General features: G+C 33.8%; 1 protein-coding gene across 1 annotated transcript; it reads left to right on the forward strand.

Annotated features, from left to right (window-relative positions):
* The first annotated feature begins 1,706 nt into the window (after positions 1 to 1,706).
* Positions 1,707 to 6,390, forward strand: LOC100811724 (probable serine/threonine-protein kinase sky1). Its single transcript, XM_003547831.5, has 4 exons — positions 1,707 to 2,415; positions 4,047 to 4,832; positions 5,725 to 5,772; positions 5,839 to 6,390. Exons 1-4 carry the CDS (start codon positions 2,233 to 2,235, stop codon positions 6,157 to 6,159), a joined length of 1,338 nt encoding a protein of 445 aa, XP_003547879.1. The 5' UTR covers positions 1,707 to 2,232; the 3' UTR covers positions 6,160 to 6,390.
* The last annotated feature ends 10,352 nt before the right edge of the window (positions 6,391 to 16,742 follow it).

The raw sequence follows: 16,742 nt of genomic DNA on the forward strand, positions 1-16,742 counted from the left end.
TTTGTAGTAGTGTTTATTCTAATTTAAGATAAAATATTCATTAATGTTGTTGAATAATAATGCCATTTTTTATTTTAAGAATTATTCAAACTTATAAATGTTCATTTAATTCATAGGCAACTTTCTAGTTTTAATATACACATTGATAATTTAAGAAAATAAATTGACTTATATTTCTAAAAAATGTCAATTTATATTTCATTTTATCTATCCACTTTTGAATGAATTTATTTTCTATTTATTTTATTAAAAATTCAAGACAATATTAATTACTATCTTTTTAATTATATTCTTATTTTTACTTAATTAATTAATAAATAATTTATACACTTATCATAAATGAAAAGGAACAATAAAAGAGAATATGTTAAAAAATTAACAATAATGTTTAAGTAAATTAGGATATTAATTATATTGTTTAATATTTCGATTATCCACCTAATTAAGTGGACAGAAAAAGAAAACAAATGAGAATAATTGTTAAGATATTTTTTTGAGTAACCATGTGTTAGGTGCAATGTATTTATTAATTTTGTCAATGACTAATATTTGTTCTGAGAAAACTTAACAAGCTATTTTGTAGGTTTTCTCCTCCTAACCTATGGTTACACATAGTTGTTAATACTATAATTTTTGTTAAATTATAAAGAATTATTTTAAAAGTGTAAATAAATTATAAATACATATTTGATGAAATATATAGTATAATATAAGGAGAAAGGTATCATCAGTCGTGTGGATCAATTGTCATGAAATTTTTCAACTTAATACCAAGTTGTTTTAGTTTGAATCCCGGATATTTAGCTTTGTTAAAATACTTAGAGGGAGAGATGTCAAAAAAATAATTAAATAGAAAGGTTTTTCTAATATATTTGATTTTTAAATATGTTTTTATAGTTAAAAATAAATGACCAATAGTAAATAAAGCATGATTTAAATATTTTTAAAACTATAAATATTTCATCAAAAGTATTTTATATTAAAATTATTCAAAATACTAATAAAAATATAAATAGTTTAGTTTTGTTTAATCGCATACACAAGTCATTAAATATAAGTTATTTTTGAATTATATTTTTTGTGTAACCAGAAGATATTTGATGTTTTTATTTGGTATTCAACTAACCTCCTTCCACCTACGCGACTCTGGGTCTAAGTCGAATCTAGATCTTTGTTTAAAGACTTAAGTGCCGACCTACTTGCACTAATGAATTTGGGTATATTTGACTTATAGGACTGCTATTCATACACTTTTCTTTTTGCATTACAATTTTTTTTTTATCCCATTCACATTACCTATATATTTTGGCAGCTACATTCCTTCAGAAATTGCTTTGCTTGGCTTTAAACAAAAAACTTCTCATCTTTCAAAAACATATAATTTTTTTATTTTGTTTCAGGCTTATAAAATAAACAAGGATAATGAGATTTAGTTGTTAAGGAAGGGTAGATCAATTGATTGAACAAAATACTCGTTGTTGTAAATTTGTGACAATTTATTTGATTTTTACAATGAAAAAAAGAGATAATAAGACTTATTTGCCATTCATCGGTTGACTTGTCAAGTAAGACGGCATAATATACCGTATGCTAATGACAAATTGGGTCTTGTAATCTTGAATTTCCACTCCCTAAAACAAGGTATTGAAGAAGCACCACTACATGGTATGGTAAGAAACAAAACAAGTGCTAAGGAAAAGAAAAAGCACACAAAAGGGCAAAAGTATAAAGATAGGAAACAGATGGGTGACGCAGGAAAGCGCAGCAACTCCCAACCCCTTTTCAGTACCCTGATTACCCCTCCCCACCTAAAATAACATCCAAAAAATTCAATCTCCAAAAGGCCCTTTATTAATTCATACAAAAATGAGAGGCCAAAGGGCACAATAGTAAACAGTCAATGAACAGTTATTTTGGGGAAAAAATAAACAGAAAAAACAAACCGTATGAAAATGCAAGACCCACACAACACACCTTCAGAGAACCATTGCAAGAGAAGCAAAAGAGAAAGCAGAGAGAAAAAAGTGGAGGATTGTTGAAGAGAGAGTCTCGTGATTTGAGAAGGCCACAAATCTCCGAAATAAAAGCTTCAAATTTCGGTCACAATTTAAAGAAAAAGGGGATTTATTTAAAAACTTTTTTAAATAAAAGAACAGAACTTGGGGTGTGGCAAAGCAGAGAAAGAAGAAGAAGAAGAAGAATCATTTGGGTGTGTTTTTGAAGTGAAAGGTGATGTCGTGTTCTTCTTCATCTGGGTCTGAAGAGGAGGATGAGGGGTTCGACTCTTACCGGAAAGGAGGGTACCACGCCGTCAGAGTCGCCGATCAGTTCGCCGGCGGCAGGTACATAGCGCAGAGGAAGCTCGGTTGGGGTCAGTTTTCAACAGTTTGGCTTGCCTATGATACTACTACATCTGTATGTTTGATCCTTACTCTTCTCGTTTTCATTTTTCTCTTTTTTCATTCTTTTAATCTTTCTTTGGTTATTTCCTTCCAAAGGGGTTGTTTTGAATTGGGATTGATTTGACCTGTGATTTGTGTTTTGATGTGAATAGTTGTTGAAACTTTTTTCTTTTAATCGTTATGGCAATCAGTTTTTATGTGAGCTGGATGACTTCGTGTGTCCATGTAGTCGACCGCACTTAGTGGATAAGGCCTTGATGTTGTTTTTGTTATTATGGCAATCTGTTTTGAATCTGTAGGAGTGGGGTTGTTAGATTCTGTGCTGGTTTTGTGTGTTTCGTTTATCATGTTTGTCTGCTTTGAATTATGTAGGGGTTACATGGTTTTCCTTTTGATTCAGAATATGTTTGTGTGTGTGGTTTGTGATTGTAAGTTTAAATATGTAAGTGGATGTTTTCTGTTTTTTTGTTTTCTGGTGTTTTTTCTCTCTCCCAGTAGGTTTTCCTTTCTTTATACAACAGAAACATTGGTTTGTTCGATCTAATGTGTGTGTACTTGTGTTGTCAGTTTCTGGCTTAAGGGTAACATTTGATTGAATGGATCAAATTGGGATGTATATGTATGTTGAACAACCTTGTTGTCTTCCCATGTCACTGCCACTTCTTCTATTGGTATTTGTATTTTTCAACATTTGTGGAAATACTTAACAGACCTTGCATGTTGGAATGACAAACAACATGGGCAGTGATCATCATAAAGGGTGACTACCTGGAACACATAGATTTGTCTGCTTGCAGAAAGATACTAAATGTGTCGCTGCATCCCTTTGTTTTTATAAGATTCTAGCTGATTTGGTAAATGTGCCTTACGCTCGTTTTTAACAGTAACACCTGGTGTCTTTCTTTTGTGTGCATTAATTTTGTTGAACGGTTTAGGTTAGCTGCTTATGGAAACACTGTAATTCTGAATTTTAGTTCTAATTCAGCAAAGTTGAATGTTGAAATGGATTTGACTTCTCTAAAGTGAGAGTTGATGGGTAAATTAGTGGAGTAGTTTTTAAATTTTAACAATTTCATAGTTTGTTATACTCGTGCTTATATTGTATCACAATCTCAACAGCTGTTTTTCCAATCAATGATTATACTTCATAATTTATTCTTTAATGTGCACCCCTCATTATAGAGGAGTTCAATCCAAGACTAACTTGGGTGTCTTATATACACACACTCCTAACTTCATGGATCCAGAACTTCTGATACCATTAAATCACTTATTTATTGTGGGGTCTGGCTAAATGCTTAAATTTAGAAAAGAAAAGGATCCCAAAGAAAGAAGAAAAAGATGGTAAAATAATCAGAGGAAACTTAATGTGTATACTGTCTATCATATACACTGTATATCCAGCAGGGGTATTTCCACAGTGGCACAATCCCTCTGGTAGTTGCTATGAATTAGGTCCAAGTATTATCCTTTCTTCATCTAATAGTTCTGTATCCATGTTTAATTAAAAAAGTTTTCACAAAGGTTTGCTTGTGTCCCAACTAATTTTGCTCAGACAGTGATAACTTTTTTTATATTATTTTAGTTCAGCAGTATTTTTTTTTTGTTTGTCAATATATTCTAATTTTAAATTTGGATTTTCAGGCATATGTTGCTCTCAAGATCCAGAAAAGTGCTGCCCAGTTTGTTCAGGCTGCCCTTCATGAAATTGATGTTCTTTCATCCCTTGCTGATGGTGTCGATATGGATTCAAAATGTGTTGTCCATTTGATTGATCACTTTAAGCACACAGGTCCTAATGGTCAGCACCTTTGCATGGTGCTTGAGTTTCTTGGGGATAGTTTGCTTCGTCTAATCAAATATAACCGGTATAAAGGCCTTCCTTTGGATAAAGTTAGGGAGATTTGCAAGTGCATTTTGATCGGTTTGGATTATTTACATAGAGAACATGGCATTATCCACTCAGACCTAAAACCAGAAAATGTTCTTCTGGTTTCTACCATTGATCCTGCCAAAGACCCTGTTAGATCTGGACTCACCCCAATATTAGAGAGGCCTGAGGGAAACATAAATGGTGGTGGAGTTACTAGTCTTATTGAGAAAAAGTTGAAAAGAAGAGCTAGGAGGGCAGTTGCAAAAATATCTGGGAGAAGTTCTCCAATAGGAGGAATTGAAGCTCCAAAGTCTGACAGAAATCTTGATGGGATTGATGTGAGATGCAAGGTGGTAGATTTTGGAAATGCTTGTTGGGCTGATAAGCAGTTTGCAGAAGAAATTCAAACAAGACAGTACAGAGCTCCTGAAGTAATACTGCAGGCCGGTTATTCCTTTGCTGTTGACATGTGGTCTTTTGCTTGCATTGCTTTTGAGCTTGCCACTGGTGATATGTTGTTTACTCCCAAGGTTGGACAGGGTTTTAGTGAGGATGAGGTATGGTGATTTTGTTTGTACACTATTATTATTTAAATTATGTTTCACATCTTTTATGAATGGATGGTAGTTTTTATGATAATTGTTAAGCTACCTTATATTTCGTTGCTATTAATGCAAAAGGGTTCCAAACTAGAGGAAACTTATGGTAAGATATTGTTTGAAATGATATAATAGATTATTTGATAACTATTTTTTTTATAGAACAAGGTTGAGTAATTAATTTTTACCTTTAATATTTCTAACTATCATAAATGCTTCTACAATAGTCATTTCTTTATTCTGGAATGTGAGTAGAGATAATCAGAAATGATAAATTAATACAAGATATCCAGTTACGGAATTCGTTGAAGCTAGCTGTGTTTCCAGTCCATTTGATGTCAAGTTGGCACTGGACACATGAACATTCTTTGCGATATTTTTCATTTGATTTCAGAACATAGTTTTGATTAATTCATGTAATAGGTATCTCAAAGTCCAGGACTATTATGTATTCCTTCTGCTGGTTCCTGATGATTGAAAGCAAAATAAATATGATTTGTGATCCACGGATGACTAGATCGTATATTAATTAATCAATCTATAGTTTAATTTTTCCATGTATTTATGATCCTTTCACAACCTTGGTAAGAGAAGAACTAACATATGTGCTCTGGATGATTCATGGATGGGCATTTTTGTTTCCCAAGAATGAGTTTCTATTGGTATGGGAAGAGATTATGAGTTTCATACATTTCATTTGTAATTGTGTTGAAATAGTAAGCTATTGAATCATAGTTACCATTAAGGATACGTTAGTTGTGATTGCTTTGACTTGGTGAACACAACTACACAAGTCTATAACTCAGATTGCATGTTAGAATAACAAAAGTTTGTGCTACGTTGGTTTCAGGATCACCTTGCCCTGATGATGGAACTCCTTGGAAAGATGCCCCGGAAGGTAGAAAATTATCTCTGCATATTATTCAAATAGCTATTATGCAAAATCTAATCTTGCATGTGGCAGGTTGCTACTTCTGGAGCAAAATCCAAGGACTTCTTTGACAGACATGGGGATCTCAAAAGGATTCGAAGACTTAAGTTTTGGCCGCTAAGCAAATTGTTGATTGATAGATATAAATTTTCAGAGCGCGATGCCTGTGAGTTTTCAGAGTTTCTTTTACCACTTCTTGATTTTGCACCCGAGAAGCGGCCAACAGCACAGCAGTGCCTGCAACTCCCATGGCTCCAGGGCATAGAGTCTACACCAAATGAAATGAGAAATGAATCTAGTGTGGAAAAGGTGGGTGTTGGGATGAGCAACCTTCAAATCAAGGTGGGAAAGTGAAGAGAAAAGTATTTAACAGTCACCCTTCAAGACCCTTCCTTCGCCCTGAATGACTATTGATTGTAATTTGTTTTTGGTTTAATCAAATTTAATAAGATTTATTTTTTTATTGGATTAAATACTACAGGGATGTAAATTAGTTATGAATTTTGTTTATCCAGAGATATCTGACACAATTTGTGTGTATATTTACCACATGATGATTTAAAGGGATGATGGCGTTCATCAAAATCAGTTCTAAAGTTCTTCTCCCCGACGAATTACTTACAAGTTACAAAAATGGGTGGAAAGAATTTTGTTATGCTAATGTGAGGACTATTATCCACTGATCCTTTTTCCTATTTGATTTCAGAATGTTAATTTTGTTGCCAATGTACCAACCATTTATGTAAACTTGAATTTCATGACAAAAGCACTTAGGTTGTGTTTGACTCAAGTATCAAGAAAAGTTTATGGGAACGTGAACTGGACATATCACATTCTCATGTTTGGTCCATTCTGAAAGAAAAAAATTATTGATTTCTAGACGTACAAGCTCATATTTATCTTCTTTTCTGTTCTCATGATTAATGTTGGGATATCCTGCATTTTCATGGAAATGGAAGTTATTTTTTATAATAATTATGCATCCATATTTCCTTCTTCCACATTCCTTCTTTCGCTTTCAATTTTTGAATTTTTAGTTGAATATTTTCTTTTTTAAATTACTAAATGCTAACCAAAAGTGCTCATGAACATAGTATTCCTAGACCTATTTTAGGAATATGATTTTTGAGAACATAATTTTATACTTTGAAACAAACACCTTCTAAGTTGGGAATTTAAACCAGTATTTTATTGAGTACGTGTAAATCATTATATAAACTTGGGTTTCTGTAAGGTGGATGTTAAAAACTTTTCTTTAAACAGCAAACAAATTTTAATTTATTGATAAGGAACACAGTACAAGATTACCCTTGCCCCACCTCCAAATACAATGTATATGAAATTACATTAAAAGCATATGCTAGTAACATTGATTGAGCTTACAACCAACTTAATCCCTTTACCCACAACAAACAATGCTCCCTGTACACGAAAACACAAATGATGTGTTATGCCCAACCTCAGCATGTAAATTCCTAATGGACTTGACGTAACTTACACCTTCATGTGTCATGCATACGACACATTCTGCATCATATAACCAGCCTCGCCTGTAAGACATTTTATAAACTTGAGAAAGCAATGAACACTCATTAAATAAGTAATAATTCACACATTTCACTTCTTTTTGACACCCAACACACTCAACTCTTCATTCAGGTATTCAGAGAAAGAAAATTTGAGAGAGGAGAAAAATGATTTCATTACAAGTACCTTGCCCCACAAATTCCTTATGACAGTTGTGCAAGCTGTCACTTGACATAGCTAGATAACTTATTAACAAATTAAGCCACTAGCTTAACTAATTACAAAACTGAGTAACGGAGTACATTACTCTTATACCTCAGAAATTAACTCAAGGTGGGTGAGCTAAGAAAGAGAGCTCAACCATGCACACTTTCAATTTGCTCCTAAGAAACTAAAATCGTGTAGGAAAAGAGGCTTAATATATTTGATTTCCACTATCAGAGAATTGCGTCCAATTGTTTTTTAGTTTCATCTTTTTTATTTATATTGATTTCAATGAATCTGAAATAATAAAAAAACAACTCTTATTTTTCGCGCCCATTGATCTTGAGCTGGAATGTGCTGAATAGAGAGTAACTTGCTGCGAACCTTTAACCTTTTCTCTTATATAAAAGGGATCAATTTCAATATGCTTGCTTCGGGAAGTACAGGGCTGTGTGATCACATATATTAAAATTAAATTATTAAAAATAAATAATTTATTCAATTTTTTTTTTATTATTAAAGAAACTTACTTAAGGAGTAAATGGGCCCCATCACCTCGATCTCTTAATAGATACTGAGAAAACCAAATATATATTTAAACAGCTCACCCACCTTTTTTCCTAAACGTTGCCCTTTCTTCTGTCAATGAATACGTGAACAATGTCAATTAACCTTTTTTCCTCTGTCTTTTTGTCTCTATCGATATTTCCTATCTCAACAACAGTTTCTTGAAACTTTGAATTCAATCAACAATTGAGGTAATAGGAATTTCCTCATAGTAAGTAATCTATAAATGTCGCTACTAATATTGTTGAAAGCTATATCAAGAATATTACCAAGACATAATAACATGACAATTTTTATTTTTTAAAGAAAGTCACTCGATGATAGTTCTTATTTTTTCGCTCTACAAAACCACTCATGAACCAAGAAGCATCTTTATGGACATTAATAGTATACCCTTCAAAAGAATATGATCTTAAGAACAAAATTAAACAAATCCATAGAGCAAGCTCAACATCTCAACCTGCTGAACACAAATAACCCTTTTACATTTACATAAAAAGGCAAGTTAATTCAGTGATTTAAAGATTGAGAAACCATGGTTACTCAATCAGTTTTGTGGATGCAAGGGCCTTCGACAATAGCATAAAATTGCATCACACTTTCTCCTCCGCTTTCTTCCTCTTCTGCCATTCTCACTGTCACTTTCATCAGAACATGCTGAGTCTCCTTTCTCTGAACTAGCTGTTCCATAGTCTGATGAATCAGAACTCCCTGACTCATCTTTCTGTTGTTGCATGATAAGACAAGGCATATTTTTCAAATACTCACGTAGTAGGTTCTCTATAAGATCACCAAGACCAATAGATGTAAAGAAGTTAATACAGAACCGTGTGTTTTTTGGATTGTCTTTGGGAAATATGGATTCGAAATACTCTAGCATTGTTTGATCATTTAACCGCTCATTTAGCAGCCAGATTCCAAGATGTTCTGATAATTTCTCGAAGAGAATCTTAATAAATATACGTGAAGAAGAAGTTGTATCTGTTGGAAATAAGACTTTTTATGTTTAAGAAAAGTGTTTAGGAATATTGGAGACTTTGAATAGGAAGGAGAATTCTTTATGGAGGAGAGAACTTTGTATTTTTGCTTGATACAAATGTGTAGGATTACATCTCTATTTATACTACTCTAAGGAGAACTCTAGACACACTAATTCTAGAGAGTTCTCAACTCTAGAGATCCAAAGAGTATTCTAGAGAATATTAAAACCATAAGAAATATCTAGACACTCCAAACACTACAAGAATTCTCTAGAAACATGACCCATAATTACTTAAGCCCAAAATAACTAAGTCCAAGGAACCCAATAATTAATTTAGGCCCAAATCAAGTTTATATTTCAACATCCCCCTTAAACTTGATTTGTGACTCCAAGCATACTCCTTAGCTTCACGAAAGTTTCCAACTTGAGTGGCTTTGTGAAAATATCGGTAGCTTGATCTTGAGACATCACATACTTCAACTTTACCTCCTTCTTCTCAATGCATTCTCTTATGAAGTGGTAACGGGTGTCAATGTGCTTACTTCTTTCATGAAAGACTGGATTCTTTGCCAAAGCGAGTGCTGATTTATTGTCAACACATATTTCCATAGGTTCTTCTTGTGGCATTTTTATCTCTTTCAACAAGTTCCTTAGCCAAATTGCATGACAAACGCATGATGTGGCAGCGACATACTCGGCTTCACAAGTTGATAGTGTGACTATTGGTTGCTTCTTTGACATCCAAGTGAAAGCAGTATCTCCCATAAAGAACACAAAACCAGTAGTGCTCTTTCTGTCATCCAAGTCTCCACTCCAATCGCTATCACTATAGCCAACAATGTTATAATTGTTAGAAGAGTAATAGTGCAAGCCAAAATTTGTTGTACCTTTGATGTATCGAAGGATTCTCTTTGCCGCCTTGAAGTGAGTTGCGGTTGGAGCTTCCATGTAGCGACTTACTACTCCTACAGCATAGAGAATATCCGGCCTTGTACATGTCAAGTAACGTAAACTTCCAATCAAACTTTTGTAAAGAGTTGGATCCACATTCTCTCATTTTTCATGCTTGCTCAACTTGCTGCCACATTCCATCGGGGTGTCAACTGGATTGGCGTCATCCATCTTGAACTTCTTAAGGACTTCTTTGGCATAGCCTTCTTGGGTGATGAAAATTCCTTTGTCTTCTTGTTTTACTTCGATGCCGAGATAATATGCCATGAGCCCCATATCCGCCATCTCAAATTCATTTGACATATCTTTCTTGAACTCTTCGAACATGCTTGGATTGTTCCCTGTAAAGATCAAGTCATCTACATACAAACACACAATCAAAATATCTCCACTTTGCGCTTTGATATAGAGCGCATGCTCATATGGACACTTGATGAAGTTCTTGTTTTGAAAGTATTTGTCGATTCGAACATTCCAAGCTCTCGGTGCTTGCTTGAGACCGTACAACGCCTTCTTCAACTTCAAGACTTTTTCTTCTTGCCCTTTTACTTCATAGCCCAGTGGTTGCTCAATATAGACTTCTTCTTCGAGAAAACCATTCAAGAAGGCTGACTTCACATCCATTTGATAGATCTTCCATTTATTTTGGGCTGCCAAAGAAATGATCAGTCTAATAGTTTCAAGACGAGCAACAGGAGCAAATACCTCATCATAGTCAATTCCTTGTCTTTGACTATAGCCTTTAGCCACCAATCTTGCTTTGTATCTCTCCACTTCTCCTTTAGCATTCTTCTTTGCCTTGTACACCCATCTTACTCCAATTGCTTTGTGTCCTCGTGGAAGTGTAGTAAGTTCTCACGTATCATTCTTCGTGATTGACTTGATTTCTTAGTCCATGGCGTCTTTCCACTTTATGTTTTCCGCCGCTTCTTGATAGCTTAGAGGCTCACAATCACCAAAAAGACAAAAGAGGTTAATGTTGTTTAGGTTTGTGGTTACCTCATAAATCTCTTCAATGCTCCTTAGTCGCAGTGTCCTCTCACTTGAACTTGTTTCATCTAGCCTTGGTGTCGGTGAGGCAGGTGGTGTAATATGTTCCTCTATGATTGGTTGTTCAATTTCATCATCTTCTTCAAAATAAGGAAGAAAATCATACTTATCTTCTTGAACACTCCAATCCCAACAATCTTCTTCGTCGAACTCCACGTCGCGACTTATGACGATCTTTCTACTATTTGGATTATAGAGCTTGTATCCCTTGGATCTTGAGTCGTAACCCACAAACACGTACTTCTCACTTTTATCATCGAGCTTTGTCCTCTTTTCGTCTGGAACATGGGTATAGGAAATGCTTCCAAAAACTTTGAGGTGAGAGATCCCAGGCTTCCTTCCACTCCATGCTTCTTGTGGTGTCTTTTCATGCACGCTTCTTGTTGGGGAACGATTTGTTAGGTAAACTGCACATGCCACTGCTTCAGCCCAAAACTCCTTCGGCATCTTCTTGCTTTTGAGCATGCTTCGCACCATGTTAAGTATGGTCCGGTTCTTTTTCTTTGCTACTCCATTTTGTTGTGGCGATCTTGGCACTGTCAGTGGGCGACGGATTCCATGGTCTTCACAATATTTGTTGAACTTATTTGAAGTGAACTCTCCTCCTCGATCAGATCTCATGGCCTTGATGGAAAGACCACTTTTTTTCTCCACGAGGGCTTTGAACTTCTTAAAGTTTTCAAACACTTCTGATTTCTCTTTCAAGAAATAAACCCAGGTTTTTCTGGAATAATCATCAATAAAGAGGAGAAAGTACTTATTCTTACCAAATGAATTGGGTTTGATTGGTCCACAGACATCAGTGTGTATGAGCTCTAGCGGCTTTGTTGCTCTTGTTGTTGATTCCTTTGGAAAACTTTTACGAAATTGCTTCCCAATTAGACATCCTTCGCAAAGTTGGTCTGGGTGGTTGATGCTAGGCAAGCCTCTCACCATCTCCTTCTTCGCTAAACGTTTTAGACCGTCGAAGTTGAGGTGCCCGGACCGTAGATGCCATAGCCACGAAGAGTCGGTATAGCAAGCCTTGAGACACTTTGCCACATCATTTTGAATGTTCAAGAGGAACATTCTATTCTTTGACATAGGCACCTTAGCAATCAAGTTATGTCTACAATCTCTTAAGAAAAGACTATGTTCTTTCAAATGGATGTCATAGCCTTTCTCTAATAATTGTCCCAAGCTCAAAATATTATTCTTCATGTTAGGCACATAGTAGACATTGGATATGAATTGATGACTCCCATTCTTCAAACGTATGAGAATTTTACCTTTGCCTTTGACTGGTATCTTTGAGTCATCTCCAAATGAGACATCGCCAGTTGCCGCTTCATTGATCTCCACGAACATGCTTTTATCGCCGCACATGTGGTTGCTTGCGCCGGTGTCGAGGTACCACTTGTTTCTTTTCTCTTCAAATTTGTTTTGGCACGCGAGTAGCAAAGTTTCTTCTTCTCCGCCTTTTTCTTCTACAAAGTTAGCTTTCTCTTCAACCTTCTTCGAGAATCTACACTCGGATGCATAGTGACCAATTTTGTTGCAATTGAAACACTTGATTTGTGATTTGTCATACCTCGACCATGAATTTCCTCTTCCACGACCTCTTGTTACTTGTGGATTCCAACTTCTTTCTCCATTGTTGAATTTGTTGGAGTGGTTGTTGCAACCACCTCTTCCTTCTCCTCCATGTCCTCGTCCACGTCCACGATCTTGGCCACGACCTCGTCCTCTTTGGCTCTTGTAATTTGCATAGTTTGCTTCCTTTACGTTGAGTTGTAGTAGTTGCTCCGTAGCCTCCTTTTGTTTAATTTTTCTCTTTTGTTTTTCTTCGTATGCTTCTAAGGAACCCATGAGTTGCTCAATAGTCATGGTCTTTAAATCCTTGTTTTCTTCAATGTTGGTAACAATGAAGTCAAAACTTGGATTTAAAGTTCGAAGTATTTTTTCCATGACCTTCACCTCATCAACATCTTCACCATTTCTTTTAAGTTGATTGACTACGGCCAATACTCGAGAAAAATAATCAGAAATTGACTCGGACTCCTCCATAAACAAACGCTCAAAGTCACCTCTAAGAGTTTGAAGACGAATCTTTTTTACCTGCTCAACTCCTTTGTTGCAAGTTTGAAGCTTATCCCATGCTTCTTTGGCCGTCGTTGCGTTGGATATCTTCTCAAATGTATCTTCATCCACCGATTGATAAATGAGAAAGAGAGCTTTCTTGTCTCTCTTTCTTGACTCCTTCAACGTCTCCTTTACACCTTGGCTTAGCGAGGCTTCATCTTGTTCCTCGAAGCCATTCTCTATGATATCCCACACATCTTGAGCTCCTAGTAGCGCCTTCATCTTGATACTCCAATTATCATAGTTGTTCTTTGTGAGCATCGGCATTTGGAAAGGAAAACCTCCATTCGCCATCTTTTGAGGATCTTGAAGCTCTGATACCACTTTGTTGGAAATAAGGCTTTTTATGTTTAGGAAAAGTGTTTAGGAATATTGGAGACTTTGAATAGGAAGGAGAATTCTTTATGGAGGAGAGAACTTTGTATTTTTGCTTGATACAAATGTGTAGGATTACATCTCTATTTATACTACTCTAAGGAGAACTCTAGACACACTAATTCTAGAGAGTTCTCAACTCTAGAGATCCAAAGAGTATTCTAGAGAATATTAAAACCATAAGAAATATCTAGACACTTCAAACACTACAAAAATTCTCTAGAAACATGACCCATAATTACTTAAGCCCAAAATAACTAAGTCCAAGGAACCTAATAATTAATTTAGGCCCAAATCAAGTTTATATTTCAACAGTATCCTCTTCAGTAAAACATAGATATGATAAAACACGCCAAGGTAGAGCATCCGTACCAAGTAAATGAGCAAAAAAATTTGCCACATTCCGCAGTTTATTTGTTTCAAGTCGGTGAATCATTGAGTACTGCTGCACAAAGCACTTTTCAAGATTTTCTTGATGTACTTTGTTGATCATACAGAAACCTGTCCGAGAAGACCGTAATATCGGAGATATTTTCTCTTTTGGCTGCAACATTCCAAAAGCATAATGCACAATTCCATCTCTTGATCTGGCTTTAGCTTAATTTTCAGAAGCTCATGACCAGCTTCCTCAAAATCAACACTAGACATAATCGTTAAGTATATTTTCCTTAGAAGATTGACAAGATTTGTCTGTGTTTCATCTTTTGTCTGCATCTATTCTTCATCTTGACAAGATTGTTTTCTTCACCTCTTCATAACGCTTCTCTTTCTCTAGGAAATTGGGGTCTGGCTTGAATATATCAAGGGAAATTTCGGGATCTATCTCCTCATCCAAGGAGATTTTATGATGATCTTCCTGCTCCACAAGATCTAGAATTCAGGACGAACAGCTGGATAGCCCTGAAACTTGGCTTTTCTTATTGCAAATAAGCCTTCAATCAGAAACTGAACGTGTTTGTCAATTTCTCCTTCATGAAGAATTCCACGAAAACGTTCAAAGATACCATGAAGGCCTTTGGGTGAGAGATTCTGCAGTATTGAGCCACATTCTGTGTAGAAACCAACAGCTACTAGTAGGTTTCTCGAGCTAAAGCAATGATCTCATGAGCCACTTGCTGATTCACGAGATGCCCCAAAGCTGCTAGTAATTGAGGCTTGTCTCTTAAGCTGCAAAACAATCCTTCTTAATTAGCAAAAGTTACCCCACTTGAGTAAAACAATTCCAGAACTATATATTTTTTTTATATTAGTAGCATTAACCTTATTTACAAGCCCACTAATGCTTTTTCTCAAAGCATCCCACGTTAACCTTTGTTATTCTGCACTACTTTTATCGAGAACTTCTTTTATCATCTTTGCCATCTTAAAGGGGTGAGTGTAAACACCTCCCGGTATTGTTGTTGCCTGTCGTTGAGGATTTGCATCTTCCATCAATCTCGCCATGCCAAATCCTTGGATTGTGAATCACACAAAAACGACAAAAACAAAGAACTAACGGTGAGAGGGCTTGGTAGGTTTAGGTTTCTCAGAGGCTCTTAGGCTAAGGTTTTCCGAGAGGTGGTGGTGACCAAATGAATCCCAATTTATTAAGGGTAAGTTTGGTCGTTAGGATATAACAACATAATATATGATAATTACTCTATCACGTTATAATATGTTCAGATAATTAACTATAAATCCAATCTATATTATCTAATCAATTTTGAATTAATTAAAGCAAATTTAATATGATATTATTTAAATAATTTTGAATTAATTTAATAAATATAACAAACTAATTATATTTAATAAATAATTAAATTTCTTATATTAATATATTAATTTTATAGATTCAAAAATGAAAATTTAGTTTCTAATATATATTACGAAATCAAGTTCATGTGTAATCATTTATTAGACTTAATCAAATTTAACATACCTAATTACATTTAATGAAGAATTTAACTATTTAAATTAATGATACTTATTACACAACATAAAGAATTCATGATAAAAATTTGAGAAAACATTTATATATTTAAAATATTTTATAAAACTTTTATATAAAAAAATATTTTATAAAATGTTCATAAAACAATATTTAAAGCCTAAACATTATTAAATAAAAGTAATTAATCCTAAGTTTAATAAATTTAACTAAATAGATAAAAAAAATTAATTGTTATTTAACATAACACATTATAAAGTAAATTAAAAAGGTCATATGTAATATATTATTTTTTAATATCTATTTATTAGTTAAAATAAATTATAAATATTAAATTAAATTTATAGTTTTAATTGTTTAGAACATTAGTATTATTATAATCTTACTCTATATATGTAGAGAAGAAAGGTTGTTAGATCAATTTTTATGCCTAAATTAAGGATACACAAGTCATTTCTAATTTTTGTATTTAGTAGAGTTATATTATTCTTTCAAACCTTGTATGAAATTAAAATTGCAAAAACAAAATTGTCAATGGTTATTAATGATTACAAATGAATTGTGATGCAAAAAATAATTAATTATTTTCAAAAAATAAAATTGTCTACTTAGTTAAATTTAGGAATAGTTACTTTTATTTAATAATGTTCATGAATTTTTTTAATAATGTTTAGGTTTTAAATATTGTTCATGTTATAAATTTTTTTAAATCTATAATATTTTCTCAAATAGGTATTAAAAATATATTGTAAATTGTATATTAAATTTGTGAGTAATTAAATTCTTCATTAGATGTAATTAGGTATGTTAAATTTGATTAAGTCTATGAATATGCATGAACCTCATTTTGTAATATATTATAAACTTAATTTTTATTTTTGAAATTATAAAATTAATATATTTATGCAAAAATTTATTTATTCATTAGATATAATTAGCTCCTTATATTTTATTAAATTAATTCAAAACTGATTAGATAATATCTTATTAGATTTGTATAAATTAATTCAAAATTGATTAGATAATACATGACAAAGGCAACCACATGTTAATAAATAAATGAATGAGTTATCAACCTACACCCGTATGAGATATTTACAACTACATAGAAGTAATGCCCATCTAGTTTATATAGTGTGCACCAAACATTGAATTTGGATTGTATTAAAGTTTATAATGTTCTTATTCTATTGTGTTTCTATTCAATCTTATTCTATCCTGACCTCCAAACGA

This window comes from Glycine max, chromosome 16, assembly GCF_000004515.6.
Source record: "Glycine max cultivar Williams 82 chromosome 16, Glycine_max_v4.0, whole genome shotgun sequence".
Taxonomy (NCBI): Eukaryota; Viridiplantae; Streptophyta; class Magnoliopsida; order Fabales; family Fabaceae; genus Glycine; species Glycine max.

Bases quoted from the DNA above. Each gene is read 5' to 3' on its own strand.
- LOC100811724 (XM_003547831.5), top strand. From the start codon at position 2,233: ATGTCGTGTTCTTCTTCATCTGGGTCTGAAGAGGAGGATGAGGGGTTC. The intron at 4,833-5,724 runs GTATGGTGATTT...CGTTGGTTTCAG, and splicing joins AGGGTTTTAGTGAGGATGAG to GATCACCTTGCCCTGATGAT. The intron at 5,773-5,838 runs GTAGAAAATTAT...TGCATGTGGCAG, and splicing joins TTGGAAAGATGCCCCGGAAG to GTTGCTACTTCTGGAGCAAA.